Source organism: Danio aesculapii, chromosome 12, assembly GCF_903798145.1.
Source record: "Danio aesculapii chromosome 12, fDanAes4.1, whole genome shotgun sequence".
Classification (NCBI taxonomy): Eukaryota; Metazoa; Chordata; class Actinopteri; order Cypriniformes; family Danionidae; genus Danio; species Danio aesculapii.
In genome coordinates, this window is record NC_079446.1 from 42,711,198 (window position 1) to 42,736,946 (window position 25,749).

At 35.2% G+C, this 25,749-nt stretch overlaps 1 protein-coding gene across 2 annotated transcripts in view; it reads left to right on the forward strand.

The window, feature by feature from the left end:
* Positions 1-19,207, forward strand: part of epc1a (enhancer of polycomb homolog 1 (Drosophila) a) — a 58,124-nt gene extending 38,917 nt beyond the window's left edge. For both annotated transcript variants that reach the window (XM_056469231.1, XM_056469230.1), the window contains exons 6-14: positions 1,633-1,780; positions 3,378-3,536; positions 5,275-5,364; positions 6,149-6,297; positions 7,090-7,469; positions 14,120-14,226; positions 14,305-14,443; positions 14,566-14,902; positions 17,622-19,207. In XM_056469231.1, coding sequence (XP_056325206.1) covers positions 1,633-1,780; positions 3,378-3,536; positions 5,275-5,364; positions 6,149-6,297; positions 7,090-7,469; positions 14,120-14,226; positions 14,305-14,443; positions 14,566-14,902; positions 17,622-17,694 — 1,582 coding nt within the window. In that variant the 3' untranslated portion in view covers positions 17,695-19,207. The remainder of the gene's footprint in view (positions 1-1,632; positions 1,781-3,377; positions 3,537-5,274; positions 5,365-6,148; positions 6,298-7,089; positions 7,470-14,119; positions 14,227-14,304; positions 14,444-14,565; positions 14,903-17,621) is intronic.
* The last annotated feature ends 6,542 nt before the right edge of the window (positions 19,208-25,749 follow it).

Genomic DNA, 25,749 nt, shown 5'->3' on the forward strand with positions numbered 1-25,749 from the left:
TCGTTTTTTCAATCGTAATGGAGTTAAAATGTTCAATGAATCGAGATTTAATCGAGAACCGATATTCTTTGTTTTTCTTTTGTTTTTCTTTTTTACTTCCTTTTTTCCATCTGTCCAAAAGGATGTTTTTCTTGTTTTCCACATGCTTTTACAACAATCATGGTTACTGGAAATTGTTGGACTAACATAAGACTAACAAAAAAAACATTTACACTATTGTATTTTATGCAATGTGTTGTATTTTTTAAAATTAATGTTTAAAAGTATTATTAATAAATAATAAATAAAACTATAATTTTTCTATAAAGATGTTCAGTGAGCAAACTCTTATTTTAATTGATAATTGTTTATTAAAACTGTTTCGTTAAAGTGCACCAAAAATGGATACAAAAATTCATTTTTAAAATGGGGTTTTCTCATTTAGGCTAAGCTCTGTACTTCAGCTTAACTTTGCATACTAATATTTCTAACCTGCTTGACTTCAGATTTTTTTCTTAATTGCTTTTGTAATTGTGGTTTACCGTCTACGCTTTCATGCATAATGTAAGCGGGTCATGTATTTTTAATTGGCTTAGGCATCATTGCATACCCTTATTAAGGGGGCTTGTTTTATGTGGCTAAATGAGCCATTATGGTTCACCTTGTTTGTTCATGAAGGCCACATGACCGAGCTGCATTATTTTTCTGTCATCTTTAATTACTGTGATGTGACGGATAATTTGTGTATACATTACCTGAAATGTCTTGTCGCCTATACAAGTTTTAGGAACAACACATAATAACTTGACTTCTAGTTGATCATTTGGTATCAGAAGTGGCTTTTATGAAAGGCGAAGGCCTCTGGATGCTTATTTTACCAAATTAAAATATGATCATGCCTTGATTTTTAATTATTCAATTAGGCAAGTAAAGGTCTGACTTTGCTTACACAAAAGTCTTGTCACTTAACAGAAATAATGTCCAGTATAGAATATAAAGTCATGGTGCAGTGGAAAAAGAATGAATATTGTGTATGACTCCCATGAGTTTGGAGGACTGCATCCATACATCTCTGCAATGACTCAAATCACTTATTAATAAAGTCATCAGGAATGGCAAAGAAAGCGTTCTTGCAGAACACCCAGAGTTCATCAAGATTCTTTGAATTCATCTTTAATGCCTCCTCCTTCAACTTACCCCAGACATGCTCAATAATGTTCATGCTGGTGACTGGGCTGGCCAATCCGGGAGCACCTTGATCTTCTTTGCTTTCAGGAACTTTGATGTGGAGGCTGAAGTATGAGAAGGAGCGCTATCCTGCTGAAGAATTTTCCCTCTCTTGTGGTTTGTAATGTAATGGGCAGCACAAATGTCCTTCAATGTCCTTTACCAAATTTTCTGTGGGAATCTTGGGTCAATGGGATTCCAGTAGGTCTTCTGCAGTATTTGTGATGATTGGGATGCAGTTCAACAGATGGTTCATCAGAAAAATCTACCTTCTGACACTTTTCCAAATGATCAACTAGAAGTCAAGTTATTATTATTTGTTGCTCTTACAACTGGGATCAACCACAAGACTTTTTGTCAGATAGGTACATAAATGTACTTCATAAAAGCATTCCAGATTAAAAAGTCCACTATTTCTGCTTTCAGGAACACAGTGCCAGACTTTGGTTCGGAGGTGATGGCAGAAGCACTAGCAATGGCAAAACCTGTTTACAAGATTCCCATAATACCCTTCTCCAACAGCAGTCAGTACCGCCATCAGGACCACACTGACTTTAAAGAATACAAGACCAAGGTGGGAAAGTCATGTCAATATCTGGTCTGATATTACAGATTCTTTAATTTTTGGCACTAAAATTGGTTGTAAATTTAGGTTTGGGTAAATAAATCCGCCTTTTATTTTTGAGACTGAGTTTTTTTTTTTTTTTCTTGCATTCAGAAATAACGTAAAACTATCTGTAATATTATAATGAAACTGATGCAAGCAGATATTTACAGATACGCATTATAACAATGCATTTTAACTGCTCTTGTGATTTATGAATTTAATGTAACTTTGATGCTTTTTATTTATTTGAAAGACATCGCTTTAAAATGCAATGCTGTAATGTACATGTGAAATATTATTACAGTTAAAAATATATTTTAAATGTAATTTAACAATACAATAATTCTGTTTTGGGAAAATAAATTGGGTTAAATTTTTGAGAGGAAAAAAACTGATTGCAATTTTGTAAGTCTTCCATCTTCTGTAATGTAAAAATCTTTAATATTACAATGGAACTGATGCAAGCAAATATTTACTAGATACAAGCATTATAACAATGTACTTTAACTGTTCTTTTGTTAATTTAATGTAACTTTAACAGTACTTTTATTTCTTTGAAAGACGTAATTTATTAATAAAAAAGGTAATACTGTAGTGTAAACATGAAATATTATTACAAATTAATTTAATGTAACTTAACAATACAATTCTAAAACAATACTTTAAATCTGTGGTCCCCAACCTTTTTATCACCATGGACCATTTTACCGCGGCCTGGGGGGAGAGCGACCATCAACCGTTTTCTCAAGGATGACAAGCTGATAAAACATTGCTGTAACTCTGATACAAGTTTTATTTATGGAGAAAATTAAGCACTGCAGTGTTTATCTGAGATGATTAGTCTTCCGAAATGTGTATATTCTATACAAAATATGAATCTGATCGGTCAGTTCTTGTCACATGACTCGCAGGGCCCTTGCGGGATTCTGAAGATGCGCATGCCTCCATTGGAAATTACTTGTGCGTGAAATAGATGTGATATGTGAACGGCTGCTGTCATTTGCGATCTCCAGCAGTTGATGTTTTTGTACAGACATGCTGGATTCTCCTGAATTGTTTACAAATGGTTTGCAGATCTATTCCTTGGCAGTTTGTGGGTCCTTCACTGGGCTTTTTTCCACTTTGCAAAGTAACTTTACAAAGATGTCTGTTTCTTACTCATTTTGCTCCTTTTTGGAGCTCAGGTGACCAAAATGTAACCCAGAGAATACGGTCATTTTTCAAAATAAAAGATTGTTCAGACGTCAATAATAAATAAAACAAAAATAATTAATGATTTCTTGTGTGGTCCGCTGCCCAAGGGTTGAGGACCACTGCTTTAAATGCAATATCCATAACTACAATAAAAAAGAAATTGTATAAGACAAACATTTAATTATTGCTGCCATTCATTAATGCACATATATTATAAACACCAAGCCTAAAAAAATAAATGTTAATTTGGATGCGTCAATTGCATGCTTGATGCTAATTACATTACTTAAGATATGGTATGTTTCAGATGACTGATTTGACTGAACTTGTTGCTCTGGTAAAGTTATCTTCACGATTTCTATTTTCTCAGCCTGAAAAGCCAGAGGTGGTGAGAACAAAGAGGAAGTACGAGAAAAAGCCCAAAATCCTGCCTCTCTCTGCACCATTGCATACTGGACCTTCCCATTTTAACCCTAAAGACCTCAACCAGTACGACTTCCCTAGCTCTGATGACGAGCCCTTCTCGCAGGTACGCACGTTTTTAGCCATTTTTTTAGGTATCGTCTCTGTTTAAAGGGAAGTGTAGAATTCCTGTAGCATTTGCATTTTGTCATTGAAGTCAGTTCTAGTAAACCTCCAGCATGTGTGTTTAAATAGAGCAGAGTTTCCTCTGCAAAATAAGCTGGACAAAAAATATGTTTGAATTCAGTCGATAATGACATTGAGATGATTGATAATAACAGCTGTTTGCAAGTGACACTTCTCAATGAACTATGGCTGTAGTAAATGCTACATGTGAAATTATAACACAGTGCTTAGCCTATATTCACTGAGAAATGGATACAAATTTATCTTCAAAATGGCTATGTATTTTGGTGCATTTGAACAAAACAGATTTGTTAAATGGATATATTTATTAAAATAATATTTTAGTCACTAAACATCTTTAGAAATGGAAAGATAATACATTTAAATTCATGCAAAATATTCGGAAGAAAATTGCAAACTACTATTAGTTTTTAATATTTTTCTCTTACATATAAATTTGGGTGTACAAATTTTGGACCATTACTATAACTTATTTTGTTAATTTTGCTCCAGATTTGGCTTCAGTACTGACTAATCTAATATTTATGCTCCAATATAATATTGTAAAGCTTCGTATAGAAAATATTTATTTAAATAAGAGATTTGTGAGGGTGTTCTTATATATGCTGAGCACTGTATTATAGCATGTTTTTACTACAAACTCAGCTTAAAGTTAGTCAAGTGTTTGAAATAAATCCTTCTTTTCTATTCCACAGTTGTGTGTTTATTAGTTATTTAACCTTTATTTATTTTTTGAAAGACCACTTATTTAATCTAAAATGCAAAACTGTAATGTCAAATATTATTACAATTTAAAATAACTTTTGTTTTAAATGCATTTAATACCTTAAAATTACAGCCAAGTGTTTGAAATAAATCCTCCTTTTCTATTCCATAGAGTTGTTTATTAGTCTGTTATTACAATTTAAAATAAAATAACTTTGTTTTAAATAAATTTAATACCTTAAAATACAGCCAAATGGTTAAAATCCTCCTTTTCTATTCCATAGCCTTGTTTATTAGTCATTTTTAACCGTTGTTATCATTTTTCTACTTTATTTTTTGAAAGACACCACTTATTTGATCTAAAATACAAAACTAATATCAAATATTATTACAATTTAAAATAACTTTTTTTTAAATGAACTTAATACCTTATAATTACAGCCAAGTGTTTGAAATAAATCCTTTTCTATTCCATAGTCTTGTGTTTTAGTCCATTTTAACCTTTATTATTTAATTTTTTTTAAATAAAATGCAATACTGTAATGTAAAAAATATTAATAATCATATAAATTCAAATGTAAAAACTTTTTATTATTAATTTAATGTAATGTAATGTAATTTATTCCTGCTATTAATTTTTTTAATTAATTTAAATTTTTTGCTGTAGAAATTATCCCAATACACTTTTTTTCAGGATTCTTTGAATGGAAAGCTAAAAAGGACAGCATAATTTTAAATCAATATTTGTTAACATTAAAAAAAGTATTTACTGTCACCTTTGATCAATTCAGTGGATCCTTTTCTTTGAACAGGTTTTTAGTTTTTACTCACTGCAGATATTTGAACTGTTGTGTGTCGCTGATTAATTTGGTTTTATTATGTCCATTTGTCAACTTTGTACTTCATTGTTCATGCAATCTGTGTATAAAAGACTTCCTGTTCCTGTTGTGCAGATACACTCCGGCTCATCAGAGGCCGAGGAAGAGAACGAGCCCGATGGAGCGTTTGCCTTCAGGCGGAAAGCAGGATGTGTTTATCACGCTGTAGGTGTCCAGACCTGACCTCATATCTCATACCTTGTGCTTCCTCTGTTCCGCATCCTTTCATCGTTCCTCTTTCCTCTCCACTATTGTTCTACACCTCGCTCCGTTTCCCAGCATGCACTACAGTCATGTAAACACTACAGCTCTAGTAAGCTGTCTTGCTGTTCTGTTTTTGCATTACCAACCAATGAAAACGGTTCCAGTGAAATCCAGACCAAAACATTTGTGCATCTTTCATTTTGATGCTTCATTTCTGTTCAGTGTATGTGCATTTTGTAGTGTAGCATCCTGTCTGAAAGATGATTTACTTTTTCACTGATGGTTTGCATTTCATTTATTGGTCACTTTCCATAGAACAATTGCACAATATAGTATCATGAATCACCGTAAGAACTAGAAAGAAAACAAATCAACAAATGTTGAAACGCTAAACAAACCAAAAATCAATCAAATAAAACAATCTAAAAAAATTAACAATGAAAATGACCTTATTCTCCCTTAAACCAGAAGCTAAAACTCTTAAATAGGTACCTGTGCCTTGTTGGCGTGTTTCAGGAGTGCTAATAATTCTGCCTTTGACTCTACATCAAGTCAAGATATCATTGAATTATCCACCATATCTCAATGATAAAGATGACAAATAAATAATGCGACTTAATCATGTTCCCTTTATATAAACAAACATGTTCAACCATATATTGACTTTATAATTTGTTTGTATTGAATTTATACTCTTTTCTCAGAAAGGTCTTATTTAATCTGGTTTTCTTCTTTGTTCCCCCAGGCCCGTCTGGATCAGAGCGGCGACTGGCCCTGGTCTGGAGAAGCAGACGGAAGGTCATGTGACCCACGCTTTCGGTACTCTCTCACCACTCTCACCATTCCCCGCCGCTGTGTCGGCTTGGCACGGCGGCGGGTGGGACGAGGCGGCAGGTGAGTCCAGACTCCAGTCCACCATCTGAAATCTCGTACTGAGGTACTACATTTATATTTGACATACGCAGATATTCTGTTATTCCTGATATCACGGGAGATTCAGTATACTGGGAGTAATTATTAAAGTTCTCGTGAAGTGTTTTGAAATGTGCTTTTTTTTTTTTATTCGCTGTTTGATGTAATCTTAAATGAAACATGAAGACAAGCTGGGACATAGAGTAGCAAAAAAAACAGGCAATAGCATTTTGTTTTTATCACAGCTCTGCCAGTAAGAGAGATTGAGCTCAAGCGCATCAAATAAAAAGTAAATTAAGCAGACGGGACATGTCAGATACTAGAAAAGCATTTGATTGGTCAAGATTTGATGATAAACTGAAGTATGAGGTGATGTCATAAAAATTGTTGATCCATTTAGGCAAGTGGTGTCCAAACTTGGCTTTGAATCTGTCCTGCAGATTTTAGCTCCAACTTGCCTCAACACACCTGCAAGTATGTTTCTAGAAAGTGGAGTAAAAGCTTGTTTAGCTAGCCTTGATATATCTGATATAATTGTGAATAAGCCCTTGCCTGTCGCGGTTGTATCACTTAACTTTGAATTGTGAATCCTCTCCTGTGGTCTTCTGGGACAGTAAAGTGTTAATTAGATGCACACTTCAGACTCTTGCCATAAGTAATTGTTCATTCACTGAGAATCTGTTTCACTGTATTTTTATTATACGGTATGTCATACAACTTTAATTTACATATTTCAAGGTTTTTTTTCTTAACCGTATTTAATCTCCTCCACAGATTTCATCTGGACCGGGCCTATTCGGATTTGAACGGATTATTCCAAAGTCTGGACACGGATTCGGAGCCGGACTTCTCTTTCCCTGCTTCTCCTCTCCATACGGAAAGCACTTCTCAGAGCGTTACCTCAACCCACACGTCCTCTACGCTACAAACCTCTCCATCTTCTTCCTCTCACGCTGCGTATTCAGACCTGAGACAGATCCTCCGCAGCATCAGAGCATGTCGCTGGAGGCACTTTAAACCACGGACACTGAGCAGCCGGTCGGGCACAGGAGATGCTCAGTCTCGGAGAGCGATTAAAGGGTTAATTCGGGGAGGCGCGGGGCCGGGTGGCAGCACGATGGGCAGGACAGCGGGAATGGGACCACCTGCAGTAGGTGAGTAAACTTGTGCACTAGTATGCATGCTAAGACTTGGAGCTGTTTGTTTGCTCATGTTTAATTCAGTGTCTTCATTGCAGACTGGAAATAAACAGAATGATTGATGGTTATTATAATCGAGAGCTCAGTGTTTGCTGCAGTGACGAGTTAAGCCTTTTCGGCCCATAGACTTCTATTCATATGCATGCTAATGGAGCAGACTGGAAACGCAAACTTGTGCGACAAGTTTCACATGTTGCTGCCTTTCAGTGTGAACGCTGACCTGTGAAATCGCATCACATGTTTGTGACACCAATAGATTAAAATGTGAAATTTAAAATATGACTGAAACTAATCGCTCACTTTATCAATGTCGTCTTGTTATGCCCCATCCCTTTTCACAGTGCCGTACGAAAAAATTTCTAACGCAATCTCACGACAATTCGTAACTTTTTGATTTACTGGCTAATTCGTATGAATTCGTACGATCTAATTAATACAATCTAGTAGGATTTGCTCATCATCCAATAAAGGTTGGGCTTAGGGGTGGGGTTGGGTGCCATGCCTCCTTTTTAAAATCATACATTTTCATACGCCTGAACTCTAATTAGCCACTAAACTGACAAAATGTAACATACTTGCATTTTCTCGTGAGATCAGGCTGGAATTTCGCATGCTAGACTGATTGTCACCTTACTCACATTTACATGGCTGTCAGTGTTGATGCTTCCTATTTATTTTCTATGGAGTGACGACAAGCGTTTCCAAACTAATTTGCTGATCTGTCGGGTTGCATTGGGCCTGTTGTTGGGTGAAGATGTTGAAAAGCTTTCAACTTTTTAATTGCGAACTCTGGCTTCAGCCAATCAGATTGCTTTATCAGAATACAAGAGCAAACATTAGCCAATCACATTCGTGCAACACCAAAGAATAAAATCTGCAGACGTTCTTCTGCACGGAAGTTCGTAAAAAAAACCTGCAGATTTATGTGGAATGAGTAACTAAAAATGTAAAACATGAAATAAAAATGTATTAGAGTTTTTAACTTTTAAGGATTACAATGAAAACACAAATAGGCCTACTTGGTAAAAAAGCAAGTTTCATAATAAATAAATTGTCTATAATAATTGTGAATAAATCATAAAGATTTGCATATTTATATTACGGAAATTAATATTATAAGCTGAATAATATATATTTACTCACATGTACATAAGTAAAAGAATAGACTTGTTATTAAGCTAATAAATCATCAGATATCTGTGCGTTTCTGCACACAAAAGGCCATGTGGGCCTAGTAATCACCTAGTAATTAAACGCTACTGCTGTGCTTTTTTTGTCGTGGATTAAGCTAGATGTGTTTGACTGTCTTAACAATGGCAATCTCATCAGTTTAAGGTGTTAGATTGTGGTTTTTAGGGCCGTCCGTTTGCAGTGCAGGTTCAGTAGGGATGTACAAAACGTGCATTTTTACAAATCTGACTCCTTTGTTGGCTTTATTGGATCTGTAGAATTACACTAATTTGTTTTTTGCCATAGCAAAACAATAGCAGGGTTTCGAGCTTTGTGTTTAGTTTAACTTTGATGCATTAAAGCTGTTGGTGTGTGAATCTTATGAAATGGTGAGATCCTACACAAAGGCCAAAATTTTGATAGAGCTGCACAGCAGGGTTATTAAAGGGTTAATGTAGCTATATCCCTCAATTTAAAAAATACATGTATTTATTAAAATGAACTGAAAATTAAATTTATATAAAGCATATTTCAAGTTTGTGACAGAAAAAAATTCTAATTTTTATTTAAATTTAGGCTAAAATAAAACTACATTGACATAAACAATAATGACAAAGAGAAACAAATCCATTCAGTTTAAAAATAAAAACAAAAATAGAAGAAAAACAAACTAAAGAATAAAAGCTTATATACACTAATTCAAATTATGAATGAAAACGTACAGTAGTAAAAATAAAGCTGGTATTTTAGCACATTAGTATGTTTTTACCAGTGTAATATAACTATATAGCTTGATATTAACCTGTATAGTTTAGATTTGTTTTAATTTAATTTTAATGTAGTTAGTCCTACATTTTATTTATATATATTTTCCTCTTTTTTTTTGTGTAGTTTTGTGTACATCTTAACTATCATTGAACCTCATCATATTTTGCTTTTAACCTACATTATTTCTTTTTTTATTTATTTTTATACATTTTCTCTTGCTTTTCATGCAACGTTGATATTTTGTAATGATAGTGCATTTTAGTTAGGGCTGCACAATATATCGTTTCAGCATTGATATCGCAATGTGCGCATACGAAATGGTCACATCGCAGGATATGCAATGTTAAGTTAATATAGTTTTCCAGGAACCACTATTGCAAAGTGTAACTAAAATAGAGTTTAAACATAATCACTTGCATGTGTTTTAAGGCCTGTAATTGTGTGAGCTTTTCAGGACAATTTAAACAATTTAGGCACAAATGTTAGTTCGTTACGTTAATAAAGGTTAAATTAATAGAATTATTAACCGGGTCCTACGCTGAGGATTTTTTTTCTACTGGCCCAATTGACTCCACAAAAAAAAAACTATTTTAGCTACATATTTTAAATGCGTCAAAAGCCAAACATAACTTCCACATAACGTTCCTTTAAATACAACTGACAATTTAAAAAAATTACAATTGTGATGTAATTAAATTTTGGGGGAAAAATACATATATATTTATATAAAGTGAAAATGTACACTTTAATTTTGACACCCACAGACATAGTCACCAAATATAAATCAAAGAGGTAAGACTTTCTCATAACCTCATTTCTGTTGTCAAGGGTTGTATAAATCTATCTATTGAATTAATCTATAAATAAAAAAAACAGTTGGCTAGAATTCTGCATTATAGGCTTAAATTATAGAGAGAAATAACAAATGAACAGAGACTGCATCCGATCGTGAAGCAGATTAATGTTGATCTTTCTTTCAAGGTGTCAGTGCAGAAATAAACAAAACAATAGGCCTAATACAAAATATTATGAGATAGTAATTTCGGTCAATTTTCCTAACGGATAAACAGCCCTCGGTAATATTTCAGCATGCTTTTATTTTCATATTCTACATGAAACGCACATTTTCCGGTAGGAATGACATCTCGCCCTACTCCTATCTCTCTCTTCATGTAGCCGTATATGTCTATTATGAACCATAATACACTGTGATATAGCCTCATTCGTTGGATCGTTTTGCTTTCTCACTACAATCGGTTCCGGTTCCGAAGCAAACTTCTAGCTGTAAAAAGCACCCTGTTTGCATACAATGACAAACAGTCGCAGCCAAATTAATCTTTAGTGACAAGGCAGCACTGGCCCTGATTAATATGATGAAGACTATATAGTAACAGTTTGCGTTTTATTATTCACTTTTTGTAGCTGAATACTATTAAGACTCCCGAAAAAATTGTGAAGTACTGTTTTTCAATTGTATCTGTGCTCCATTGTATTTATCAATGCTGAATTTAGTTTAATAGATTTTATGCAAATGATTCAATCCCCACCAGAATCATCCCTGTCAAGCTAAAGGAATGAATTATTTCTAAATTGAGCTATTAAGGTCACTTGTATCGTAATATACATTACAGAAAAACAAAATATCGCAATGTCAGATTTTTCCGATATCGTGCAGCCCTAATTTTAATGACTATTATTTAGCCTTTATTATATTGTTTTTAACCTAATCTGAACATCAGCCATGTTGAACATAGATCATAACCCACATTGTCAGTCTCTGCAGTATAGAAGTTCAGGAGCGAAGGAATAAGCATATAAACTATTTAATTTGTTTGTTTTTGTTTTCACCTCATTCTCAATTCTGAGCTATAGAAACATTGAAATGAGGACAGATCAGTTGTGACAGACTCCTTGTTAAAAGAAAGCAATAAACCAGCAGCAAATGTGCATCAGAAACACAGTAGCATCTTTTTATAAAACCTCATTAAACGCGTCCAGCTTTAAATGAAACCCTTTTATATGATGCCGAGAGCATGGCGTTTCTGTTCTGATTCATATTTGTGGGATGCTTCAGTGATCAGCTCAGATTTTTAATATCATTTACATAATTACAGCTCACTGGTTTGCTGCTTTGAATAGCGCTGGGTTTCGTTTTGTGTGTCATTTATGTACTGTTTCCTTTAAATGAAAGTAAATGGAACATGTTGTGTTTGTAAACAAAACAAAAATAGTGTTTTATGAACACTCACTCTTATGTTATTCTAGTTTTGCGTTGTAATATTTTTATCAATGTGGAAAAAAAATATTTCTGAAATGGCTTTAGAAAATTCATCAGGCCTGCCAAAAATTAATTGCAAAAATTATTAAAAATACAAACACTCCTCTTGGCTGAGCTACTATAGCTTTAATACAGATCAATATTTATTAATTCAATATGTACATATGTACAACAGTATTATTTCATTTATTAAAACTATTTATTTGACATTTGTTTAAAATCTGAATCCTTGCTCTAAATGTTTGTGTATTTTAATATCCTATCACTTAAATTGCTTTCTCCCTTTTTATTAACAGTGCTTTTCTTGCATTTAAATTATGGATGCTTCGATACCACAGTTTTTGCTTAATCAGCCTGCGGCCAGCTGTGACCGATCCAAATCAGATCTCGCACATGCACTATTCTATAGAATTTAAAAGCCATGAAGACATTATAAGGCATTACAAAGATTTAATGTACTATATCCAGGGCTTCACTTTCATGTCCGCCAAACCCCCTGGGCTTCACTTTTGTCTACGACACCTCTCACTCCTCTGGTAATATGCTGGTTCCGTTACCCTGATATGTTCTAGGACCTCACAATTTACAAATTAAGCACGAACTATATGCCAGATGTTCTGAAGCCATTCGATAGTTTAATGTGAACTGGAGATACATATTTGGGTTGTTAAATTTATGTTCACATCAGCGTTTCCCTCCGCTGTACCTGTCAATTGTTCTCAATTCATAATTCAAACAATGCGCAGCATTTTGCGGACTACACCCACAAAAAAACTCTAAGATCATTTGTTTCTACTAGTTTAAATTAAATTAGTTTCTATTAAATTACATTTTTTGTAGATTAACAATGAAACAAACAAATAAGAGGTTACGTTTGAAATGGCAATCTCTAAACCATCTCTATCACCCCGCCCCTCTCTTTTTTTCAGATGGGATGGTGGGCCAAATCAAAGGTTACCATGGGCCAACTTTGGCCCTAGTTTGGGCATCTGTGATTTAAATAATCAGTGGAGAAAATGCATTTAGTTTTGCATTAAATGGCTTTTTAAGTTCATAGAAACCCTAGCCCGTTTCTGTCTACATATATTTTTTCATAATGCAGTGATTGTTATTAAAGAATAGATATTATTGAAATTTCTGTAACTCAGATTAGTAGAATCTAATCCCTATCAATTGCATTATGTAATTAAATATAAAGAGCTGCACAGTATCGGATCAGTAACTGTATCGGCTGATACTCAGAATTTTTTGGTATTTTATCGCTTCTAAAAAAAATTGTATCTGTGCATCCCTAATTTAAATGTTAAGCATTTTTTTGTTAGTTAGGCTAATAGTTTTTGGGTTTATTTACAGTGTATTACAGATTTATTTGTATCATTTTTACCACAGAGACCATCATATCACTAATAAACAACACCCACAGTCGTTGCCTTCTAGGGCTGCACAATATTGGAAAAAACTGACATAGCAATATTTTCTTTCTCTGTGATATTTATTGCGATTATAAATGCTATTTCAGCAGATGACTTAAATAGCTTGTAAAGAGTTTATCATTTTAGATAGATTGAGATGATTCTGTTGGGCAGCGTATCTGCATAAAATATAATTAAAAAAATGACAAGCAAAGTTAAATGCAACAGAGAAAAGATGCAAATAAACAAGGATATAAGATTTTCTGGGGAGTCAAACAGTATTCAGAAGCAGAAATTAAATAATCACTGTATTATTATAATAATAATAATAATAATAATAATAATAATAATAACACTATCGTTTTGAGTAAATAATTATATAATGTACAATTAATCTTTAAGCTACAAACATTTAATTTACTGTGCCCAGATGACTTAAATTTGCTTTAAATTCTTACAGTCATGCCTTAAAAACATGCAATTAATAAACTTTTACTCAAAGGTTAAAATCTGAAATTAATCCACTATATTGATAACTGAAAGGTCTGGTCAACTACAATCTTAACTACATTGCAGATCCTAGCGATGTGACTATTGTGGACTCGCACATTGTGATATCGATGCTAAAAAGATATATTGTGCTGCCCTATTGCCTTCATTGGTTACCCTGATGAAGGCAAGTGTTGCAGAAAGGCGTTCGTGCCAGCCATGTTAATAAAGGCGTTTTACATTGTTTCACTTTTCGAGTGCCTTAGACTTGTGATTTCTTTGTTTATCTTTATGAATCCCTTACCCAAAGAGCACAGACACATTAATTACCCCTGAAGCACTTTTGCTTTGGTTTTGGATTTAAACACCCACAATCAGTTCGTTGTGTTTTGCAAATAATGCCGTCTTTCTAAAGATCTCTAGTCTCTTTCATTCATCAAGAAATGCTGTGTAAGTGTGTAATATTTACATGAGTGTTTTTATTCCAGCGTTCACAGCTGAGCAGTATCAGCAGCATCAAGAACAGCTGGCTCTTATGCAGAAACAGCAGCTGGAGCAGATTCAACATCAGGCCAACAACAGCGCCTCCAGTCAGGTGTGTATCAGACACAGACAGCACTCATGTCTGGAGCTGTGCTCTGCTTTATATAACGCTCTCCTGCTGTGTCCTCAGTCTCTCGTGTCTAAGACGCTGGACTCGGTCAGCGCTCAGTTTGCGGCCTCTGCACTCATGACCTCTGACCAGCTACTGACCCTGAAGGTGAAAGAGGACGGCGCGGGAGGTGGAGTTAACGGAGTCATTCAGGCTTCAGGTTTGTTGTTTGTTCTTTGTAAGTCAGAATCAAGTAAATCAGAACTGAAAGCCCCCCAACCCCCCAAATTAATATTTGTTCATCCTGTTTTGTACTTAAATGAATTCCTGTCTCTTTAACAGGAGTTTACAAGGGATTGAGCATCTCCTCCACTTCCTCTTCTTCGCTCATCACTAGCCAATCAGCATCGACTGCTGCCCCGCCCACCTTCCTCTCCTCCTCTACCAACTCCAACACAAGCTCCACCCACTCAGTCCACACCCCTATAGGTAACCATGGCAACAGCACAGCTAACTCCACCTCTCAGGTCCTGATCGGCAACAACCTTCGTCTCAGTGTCACTGCGCCATCCATCGCCAGTCTGAACGCCCGCCACCTTCCCAGAAGCCTCAGCAACGTGCCGCCCGCTGCCTTGAAGCTCGCCGCCAGCAACTGTCAGCTTCCCAAAGCCAATGCTGGGTAACTTTATTTTTGATCACGATTTTCTCATATTTGGCAAACCGTAGCAGTCCTGCATCTTTCCATTGTTTGTTTGCAAATGTTTTTATAATTGAAGCAGTTCTACTTTGCAATTATATTTGGAAAGTTTGGAAAACGTTGACAATCAAGAATTTATTTATTGTTTGACTATTAGCAAATATCTAGTTAGATTCTATTTTTATTTAGTTTTTACTTTATTTTGCAGATTATTATGGTGGCCGAGAGAGTTTAATGTCCTGCAATTTAAGAAAACACATGCAATTACAAAAAAACACCAGCAAACTAAGACAAGATCTTCATCCGTTTGACAGTACACCTGCTGCAAATCCTCACAACGCAAGCACATTAAGAAAATGTAATAAAAATTCTCACAGCACACGCAAATAGAACTGAACACAATGAAAATGCTTGAAGGATACTTTAACCTGCGACAAGCCTGGCTATTTAGGTTACGGTTATTTAGGCTAAAAAAATACAAAAGACAAAGGAATCAGGATGTTAAAATAAACAAAAATAACTCTCCTTTCAAAGATCACCTACAACTTCACTGAGCACTAGTCACGGCACAATAAACATTTCGCAGCAGTGTCCATCATGTTTTAGGGTCCCGTTGAAACATTTCCGTTATGTTCTGTTCTTTTGTGAGAATATGCAGCACATTTTATTCATTTGTTTGTGTTGTGGGAAAATGCAGGATGTTTTTTTTTGCATTTGCGTTGTGAGAATTTGCATCATGTGTGCTGTCAAACCGATGAGCTGATGTTTCTTGTAATTGCATGTGTTTTCTTAAATTGTAGCACGTTAAGGCCCGTGCATACCGGGATGCTTTTTGCTCGCGTTTTTCGTCGATGTTTAACGCCTCGTGACTAAATAAAGGGCGCCAATGTGATCGTGCACACCAATGCGCAAAACGCTAGACATAAAAGCGTAATTTTTTTAAGAAACGCCTCAGGCCCGTTTTTTTTGGTTTTGACGCGCTGCTTTGTTTCTTTGTTTTTGTGTGTGTGTGTGTGGTTTTTTTTTTGTTGTTGTTGTTTTTGCAAATATTTATATGAAACCATAATTTTATGGGGTGTAAAATGTAATGGCTTCAATGATAGCAGTCCATAATTTCGCAAATATTTGTTTTAACATTTATTAAACCAGTATTTTTTGCTAAAACTAAGGTTTTTGTTTGTTTTATTGCAAGTATTTCTTTACAAGCCTTGTCTTACCAGATTATCAATAAATAAATATTTGTCTTTTTTGTTTTTGCTGATATTTTTATTGCATTTTATTAGTTTTATCTCCATTTATCAAATAATGACAAAGATTTTTTAAACTCTTTATTTTTGTGCAATTTTTGTTATAATATTAGCAATCCAGATGCAGTCATGCTTGACCTAAAAGATCAGAATATTGTTGACAATCTGGATTTTTCAACTATGTGAATTTTCTGCCGTTAAACTCTGCACGCATAGACTGATAGGTTCACCTAATCTGCTCCTCCGTCATTAACTACATGGCACAGGAGATTAGTTGCTGTCTCCTCGGCAGCCAATTAGCTTGCAGTTTAAATGCTCCAGCAGCAGCGTAGCAGATCTATATAGCCGAGACCAGAAACATCAACATTGCCATATACATTACCGTACTAAATCCAGAGAGTGTTCATTACAGTATTTTATTTGTGGATGCTTGTTTTAGTTTAAGCAATTGATATGCAGTCATGCTTACACCTGTCATGATGAGGAATGTTTTTTGTGCGATATATTGTCACAGAAATTGTTGTGAAGCAATATTATTGTCATTTTGACATCATTTTATGCCACTGATTAGATAATGGTTATATATTAATATAGAATATACTTAGCATTCTTAAGGCTATTTAGATTCTATAATTGGATGTTATAAAGGTAAATGTCCTATTATATATATATATATATATATGCTATTAAATGTACTATTAGTTATATGCCCAATTATGAAGTTTGACACCGGTGAGGTTGAACGTAAATGTTTGAACGGAAATTGCTTTAATGTTATTTGTGAATTTGTAAATATTTATTGCAACGGCAAAAATGATTGAGGTCATCAAATATTGCATAAATCGATATATTGACTATTGTGACAGGCCTAGTTATCAACATGGTGGGTTGATCACGATTGATCATTGGCACAAATCTAAACTTCTGCCTCATGGTTTTTAAGTTGTGCCACTTAGCCATGGGCTGGGATAAGATTCTGACGGTATGATAACCTTGGATGAAAATAATTCACGGTATCACGATATTGCGATTACTACTCTTAAGTTCTTTTTAAATGTCTGCGTAAAAACAAAAACTTTTTTCCCCTTTGAACACAATACATTTTATTTTTGTGAACGATTTTGGAGCAGTAAACGTGTCAGGCTGAGTAATTAAAAAGAATCATTGACTTCTGTCTTTATTAGTTTCAAAAACAGATTTCTTTACTATTTAAAACGGCATTTTTGCATATCTTTTCTGCTGGAGATACTGTTGTCCGGAAAAAAGTAACATTACACATACCTTAGGAACGGTATTACAGAAAATTTTAGCCCTTTTTAAAACCTTGACTTTTCCAAACCGCGGTATACCTTGAAAACAGTTATCGTCCCATGCCTAGCCTCTGCGCAGTGTTGGAAATGCTGCATTAAATGCTTCATTACCATGTTATTGATCTGTTTTCTGTCGGTCCGCAGGGAGAAGCACGAGCAAGAGAAGCAGTCGCTCAACAGTTTAGCAGAAAACACAGTGGCCATGGAGGTGACGTAGTGACCGTTTCCAGCCCAGTCCAGTCTTTTGGTGCTGTGCATCAGTTAAGTTTGGGGAAGCAAAAGGACAGCGGGTTTCCACTTCAACTGTCTGAACATGACTAAAAATTCATCTCTTCCTTTATTTTCGGCCCCGTTTTTTTTCTTTCTTTTTTTTTTTTAACTATACGTTGTTTCTGTTAAGAGAAAAGTGATGTGTAAATTAAGAATGCGGCTAATATTCAATGTACAGAAACTACATATTTGTAAAAGCCCACCCCCACCACCCTTGTATATACGCTACTTGAATACAGAACTGTTGAGTTTGTGATGGTTTGCACTTTGGGAATCAAAAAGAGATCGTGAATGAGGGGAAGAAGTGTGTGTGAGTGAAAATGTGAGGTCCGATATAAAAGTGAGTGTGTGTGTGTGAATAGTCATGTGCATGGTGAGGAAACCTGCTGTTCTACCTATTTATTGTGCTGTGTTTACAATTGTTTTGTTATTTTCTTTCGTTTATTATTATTTGTTTGATTTCGTACACTGTTCCCCCTCAGTTGTTTCCTGTGGTGTTGTAAGTGTTTAGGTAGCTGCTGATTCCCCGAAGTTTCACATTTTCATCTTCGAATTGAACGTTAACGCCATCATGATTTTTATTTGTTTTCTTTTTGATTTTATTGAATTAATTTGGGCCGTTTTTGATGCCCTTTAGGTTCAGGGGTTTATGGGAGGGCAAATTTATGTGGGTGGTTTATAGGAATCTTCCATTATTATCATCCCAAAAAGACAAACAAGGGATGAAGTCTTCACTTCGGAAGCTTCCGCGTCAACTAAGCACTATTTTATTTTGTCGTCGTTGATTTGTTGCTGCTTTTTGTATAAATCGTTTTTTGTTTTCATACAGTGGAAGCTGTTCGGTTTATCCTCGTTTTATTTCTTTGTACAACAGAGTTATTTTTGTATCTTGTTTGTGTTTGTTTTCTTGCGGTGAAGCGTTTATTTTTTTGCACTTCGTTTAAAGGAAGACTTCATTCTTTGTTGCTGAACGTCACGCGCAGCGACTGCGTTCATCATTCCGGTGTAATGACAGAATTTAAGACCAAGAAGGAACAAAAATTGAGGTGGATGCCAAACTAACATCATCTCCTTGGCCTTCTTCTCGAAACACGCATTAATCCAGCAGACTCTGGACTTCAAGGCCTGAAAAGAAAAAAAAAACACAAGTTAAAGGTTGTGCCTTCCTTTGGGAATGTCCTGCTCAGTCTCTTCCATGAAGAGGATGCTCGTGGACAAGGCCGCAGTGCTGCGGTGCTCACTTGTCCCGAGCTCAGATCTCCAATGCCCTGGCTGAACTGAATCATCCTCCTCCTCCAGGGGTTTTCTAGTCTGATCTGGACGGAGGCCAAAAAAGAAAAAAAAATATGGAAAATATGAAAAAGAAAAAATACTATTGAATAAGTTTGGGGGGAAAATAAACCGATATGTGACAATTCAAACATGAATCAGACAATAAAGCCCAGGTTATTATATGTGAACCAATGAGTCGCCTTTTTATTCTGTGACTTCCTTCAAGATGGTGATGTTTATGTAATTTATGGATATTAATATTTCTGTTTACCACAGGGTTTTCACGCTGCTTGAAAAGTACTTGAGTTTCAGACATATGGATTCAAGCCCTGGAAAGTATATAAAAACAAACACTGGTCCTTAAAAGTGCTTGAATTAAATTTGAAAAAGAATTTGTTAATAGTGTTTCAACATTTTTACTGTGCTGCTGTCAAAAAACGGATAAAAGCTGAGAAATTCTTGATTTAAAAATATTTAATTAAAATCTTATACAATAACACTGACAACTAATGCACATTTTATAAAGATATCAGAAACCGTATTTGACTATCACCAGAATATAATTCAACACATTTTATTAAAATTTGTTGAATTATTGAATTCCTCTGACATTTTTAAAGCAAATATTAAGTGTAAGTGAAATGTTAAATACAGTAAGGCCTTTCATGGCGCTACATATGCTGGGATATGAATTACGAAGTTGATTTAAAATGAATGGTGCTTTTAAAAAGTCCTTGAATCTGGTGTCCATGGTTAACGACCAGTTGATAAAATGTGATGGTAAAAAACTGGCAAAAGATTCTATTAAAAATCAATGCGTCTCATTCACAAACCATGTGTATGGATGGCATTACAAATAAAGAAAAACATTCGTAGTAAAAGTTATTCTAAATGTATATGAATAAATTCAAGAACTGATACCACACATAAGCAATCATGTACGCCCAAGGCATTATAAACATATATTTACAATGCTGGGTTCCACACAATTCTTTAATGTTGTCCCAACACAAATAGAGTGAGTTAACTTAATCATGTTTACAAATTTAAGTTGATTGAACATAAAACAATTAAAGGTGCAGGATTGACACCCAGTGGTTCATCTAGGTATTGCACTCCACACATTTTTTAGGAGTCTATGCAAGCGCAGGTTGCCAGATTGTGCCTGACTATTAAGACTAAAGGCTGATTTGAACCATTTTCAAACTAAAAGCTATAAATGAATAGAATAGAATGAATATTTTTCATACTTTTGTCCTAACAAACGACTTCAATTTCTCACAGGTGAAAAACAGAAAACTTTGATCACTTCAGGTACAGATCATGTGCTTTATTCAGTGTTAAATGCTAACAATGTGAGCTTGTACGCCATTTTACATGTTTTCAGTGTTTTAATGACCATTTTAGAGGTTACTGTAGGTCAACTATACAAATGGTCTAATTTTCCTTTTTTTATAGGCTGGATGCAGATATAAACACCTATTTTACAAGATACAGGTTTTGTGAATACTTAAGATGGCTATCGGTGCTCTAAAACTGCCAGTTTCATACTGTTGAATCATATTTTTCATGGCATTGATTTTCATGATTATGCATTCACAATGGTATGAACCGTCATAGGGGAGTGGGGAGTTGGGGGGGTCAAATGTATATTTATATTATACGTTTTTAATTAATAATATTTAAGATCGAGATCAGAGAAAGCCATTTATTACTATTAAATGGCTGACCCCCCATACATCTTGTTTTGACGTCCTTCAGAGGGGATCAAGTGTTAATTAGGAGGGTCAAACCCCCCTGTAATTCGCACCATGAATGTATGTAGATTGCTAATAATCAGAGGTATGCAGAATCTACTGTTTTGCATGCTTTACGAAAGATCTTTTTCTCAGTCGTGTTGTTGTTTTTAGAGATCAAGCAGGCTGAATTTCAATATGAATGCCAAATCATCTCTGTGTGCCTGAAAGCCAAATATTGTTTTTATCGCCCTCAGTTGAGAATACTCAACTCGCCTGTTACCATAGTAACACTTTTACCAAAATGTTGATTTTCTACAGCAATTCTGCAGCTTTGTACTTAACAATTTCATTGTTTGGATGTCAGGATGAATGTGTGAGTGAGAGAGAAATAGACTTGAGAACATTTGGTCCACTTTATTTTTAAGATTTATCTTTGGCCTTTTTACATTTATTAGATAGGACAGTATTGAGAAAGGAAGCGAAGTTGGAGAGGGGGGGGGTAGGGAAATGTCCTCGAGTCGGGATTCGAACTCGGCACCCCCCTGATGTGCTACTGCACCATCGGCACGCTAACTATTTGCATATGGAACTATTCAGTCACATCTCAGGTGTATGTGTGACTGCATCACACTGTGAATTTGACTATTCTGTTTGAATCGGTTTTGTATTTCAGTGAGATTTAATGTATTGGAGACCTGGATAAAGTATTTTATTAAAAGCTGATGTTTTATAATTACAACAAAATAAATGTGTTACAAAAAAATATTTAGAATAAAAACAGGAGTGGTAAATACACTTAAATACAAGAGGTAAATCTATGAAAATATTTAATGAAGCATCTAATACATTTTGTTTTGATGTTATTTTATGCTTTTTAAAAAATTTTGCAAGGGTGCTTTCACACCTAGCCTTTTGTTTTGGAACCGGTCTCGTTTCCCCAGTTAGCGCGGTTCGTTTGACATGTGGAAACCAGCAATCGCGCTCGGATTCGCGCCAAATCAATCAGTCTGAGATCGCCTGAATGAGGTGGTCTTGACTCGATTGAAATAAACTCTGGAGCGGATTGATTGCAGTGAGAAAACAAAACGATCCAAGCCTGGCTATATCACAGTGTATTATGGATATGTAATAAGCCAGCCTGATCTCACGAGAAAATGTAGGTATTTTACGTTTTGTCAGTTTAGTGGCTAATTTGTACGAGTTCATTCGTACGAAATTGTACGATTTTAAAAAGGAGGCGTGGGACCTAACCCCACCCCTAAACCCAACCGTCATTGGGGGATGAGCAAATCCTACTAAATTGTACGAATTAGATTGTACGAATTAGCCACTAAATCAAAAAGTTACGAATTGCAGTGAGATTGTGTTGAATAAGCATATACGGCTATATGAAGAGAGAATTATGAGTAGGGTACGTCATTCCTAACGAGAGCTGTTTATCCGTTAAGAAAACTGACTGAACTGCAGTCTAGCCAAGGGCTCTGTATGAGAGAGAGTCTTACATCTGATTTATATTTGGTGATGGTGTCTATGGGTGTCACTATTCAAAATGAAAGCGCAGCTTTCCGCTTATAATGTCTTATTGCCCGTCTCCATAAATTAAAATAAGGATGCATGATAGATGAGTGGGACTCTGCAAAATAAAGCCTGAAACTCTGACCAATTTGAGGAGCGTTAACTCACACATGACTTGTTTTTCTTTGCTTTTCTTTTGGAACTGCACCAAGAACAAAGAGCAGCATTGTAACAATTTTAATCGCTGTTTCGGAACAAATGGAGCGATTCACAGGTGTGAAAGCACCCTATATAATATATTTTTATGTTTTGATTAAATAACTATGTGTGTTATTAAATATATTAAATGTAAGAGAAGACATGTAGCCTGCATGCTTTAAAAAGCAATTATTTCATTAGAAACTTTAAAAATAACAAGAATTGAACATATGTTCTTACAAAAATCAGGAAATAGCTATAGATGAAAAGAGGCTCAAAATAGATTTTAAATTAACTTTAGTAATATGAACTGCATGTTTTTTTATATATAGAATAAGTCAATAGAAATATGTAATGTAAATAATATAATACTAAAGCATATGTATATTTTCATAAAATAGCCTAAAGTGTAGAAAAGTCATTATAATAATAATAATGTTTATTGGCATTTTAACGGCGTTACTCTGGAGAATAGATCAAGTGTTTGTCAAAAATCCCTCAAACTAATACCTCAAAAACGAAATGGATTTCCAGTAGAAATTTTGTACTATCAGTCGGTGATTTCAGCAAACTCTGCGTAATGTTGATATCAAGAATGCTAACAGTGATTCTTGATTTAATAATTCCAACTAAATGCCCACTGACAACAAGACAACCCGACTATAAAATCCGTTAAGAAATCCGCGAATTTTCATCATGCCTTTAAAATATTCATGCTCAATGAGTTGGTGAACTCTTCTGATTGGTTGACAGTAATTTTTATCGAGTGGGGAAAAAAAAAAACATGCTTACCTGTAATTTATTAACTAGTTCGTTTTTGATGTGAACAGACCTCAATAATCACCTCGGACAGGGAAAGATGATGCTGGTGCTGGAAATGATGATGTGAAGAAACAGTGATTTTTGATTTATTAATTCCATCAAAATATTCACTGACAAGAAGAAAAGCGACAATAAAATCCATTAATAAAACCTGCTATCATTTTATCGTCCATTGTTTTAAATATTCGCGCTCATTAAGTAAGTGAACTCATCCGATTGGCTGATAGTAATTTAATCTAATTTTTAAAAAAAGCATGCGCTGAACTGAGTAGATTGTAGTGGTTAATTGACCCTTCGCTAAGCCCCGCACTCCTTAGTTACTGTTGCTACGCCAGTCAAGCTTTTGTGCCTGGCACGTCTATTAAAATATGTATGCGCCGGTGTCAAACATTCCCAGGGATATATTTAGTCATTTTTGGCAAACAGGTGAGATATCCGAGAAAGCCAAACAAAAAAGGACTGCAGTATGAATTACAGGGGTATATTCAAGACATAATACGCAACCGATTAGAAAATAATTTAATCAAAATTGAAGCTAGGTTAGCCTAGCCGCCTCATACGCTGAGCATTCAACAGCTTAGTTCATGCTCAGCAGGAGAGGTACAATCTAAAAATAATAACAACAAATTAAATCGTGATAAAATCATGAAAATGCCTGATAGACTATTGTTGTGCAATGAAATATAGCGTTACTAACCGACGAAACACACATGGACAGTGCTTCTACATAGTTCATTCACAGAAAGGACAGTCAGAAAGGGGAAATTGATGGATTTGTGCCAAATATTAGCATCACTGACCCATAACATTGACCCATACCTATAATTGGCAGCATGTTTGTCCTTTTTTTTATACCGTTTTCTATTCTAATTTGCAGTTAAGTGAAAAAATAAATTGAATTGCAAATTAAAGTATAAATTGCAGAAGTGAACAAATAGTTTTTCCCTACCAGCCAATATTAATCAGACATTAAATATAAAAGCAGACTCTAACCCGCTATAACATCGTCAAAACTCCAAAAGACAGACAAAAACACCAGTGAATTGTAGCTCTGACATGGACATGAGCGTTATAAATGACTGAAAAACAGCTGCGTGTGAAGTATATTGATCGTGATCACATCTCAGTTTTGTCCTGTTGATATGTAATTCCAAATATTCGTAGCTTTAAACGGATAGAAATATGATTGCTAATAGTATGACTACTATGGTGAGGGCTTAAACGGAGCAGCGTTCATAATATTGAGCAGAAAAAAAGACAGCTGGGAAACATAACCTGCTCTGTATTTTAGTAGGAAACACAGTTTCGATCTTTTTAGCTTAAGAGGTGTGTGAGTTATTGCCAGCTATTTTTTTACTGAATGTGTCAGGAATATCATAACAAAACCAACTTAACCCTGCTCTTTTACCACCCCTCACAGAGCTTGATCCACGCTGGCATTTCTCCCCATGGGTTTTAGGTTTTGAAAAGGGAAAAAGTCTACCACCCCGTCCGAGCTTTCAGGATGCTGGTATTAGATTTGCACAATCCATATGCGCAACGCTTTGGGGTTTCCCTAGCTCGAAAGCTTGACAGACCTCCTGTGCGTAGCTACAGTTGCTAAGCCACGATTGGTGTGTGGGCGGTTTTCGGGTGTGGCTTAGCGAAGGGTCAATTTATCATTTAATTGTTCGAATATGAGTTTTTGATGTGAACTGACCTCGATAATTACTTCATTGCACCGAGTTATGACTTGCTCTTTAGCAGAAATAGCGGGAGCTCATAATGTTTTGATTGCTATTAGTTGAAGATGAACATTCTGGAGGACTCTGGTTTTTCTGCCACTTGATTCTGGAGAACAGAGGAAGTACTGGAAATGCGGTGTGGTGATATGAAGAATACAGTGATACTTGATTTATTAATTCCTATAAAATCTGTTACTAAAACCCACGATAATGTTCTTCCGTTGCTTTAAATGTTCGCACTCATTGAGTTAGTGAACTCTTCTGATTAGCTGACAGTGGAAAGAAAACAGCTACCCGAGTAGATTTTAACAACTCATTGTATTTGATGTGAACGGGCCTCGATAATCACTTAAGAACATGGAGATATTAACTAATTGGTTGTTAGCAGAAATAGTGGGAGCTAATGTTTTGATTTCAATTAGTTAAAGGTGAATGTTCTGGAAAACTCGGTCGCCAGAATCGCGTTGCAAAACCGCCCAAATTTTCACTACCCGCTTATGTCCTTTTTTACCCGCAAAATTAAATCAAAACCGCCCAATATGGCAACACTGATCGTTTGTTGATTTGAATGATCGCGCTCACCGAGTTAAAGAGCCCATATTATACATGAAATAGGGTCATATTTAGGTTGTAAGGGTCTCCAACAACAGTCTAATATGCATGCAAGGTCATAAAACACTTTGATGGTCTTATAATCTGCATTTATTTTTACCTAATTATCCCAACGACTCC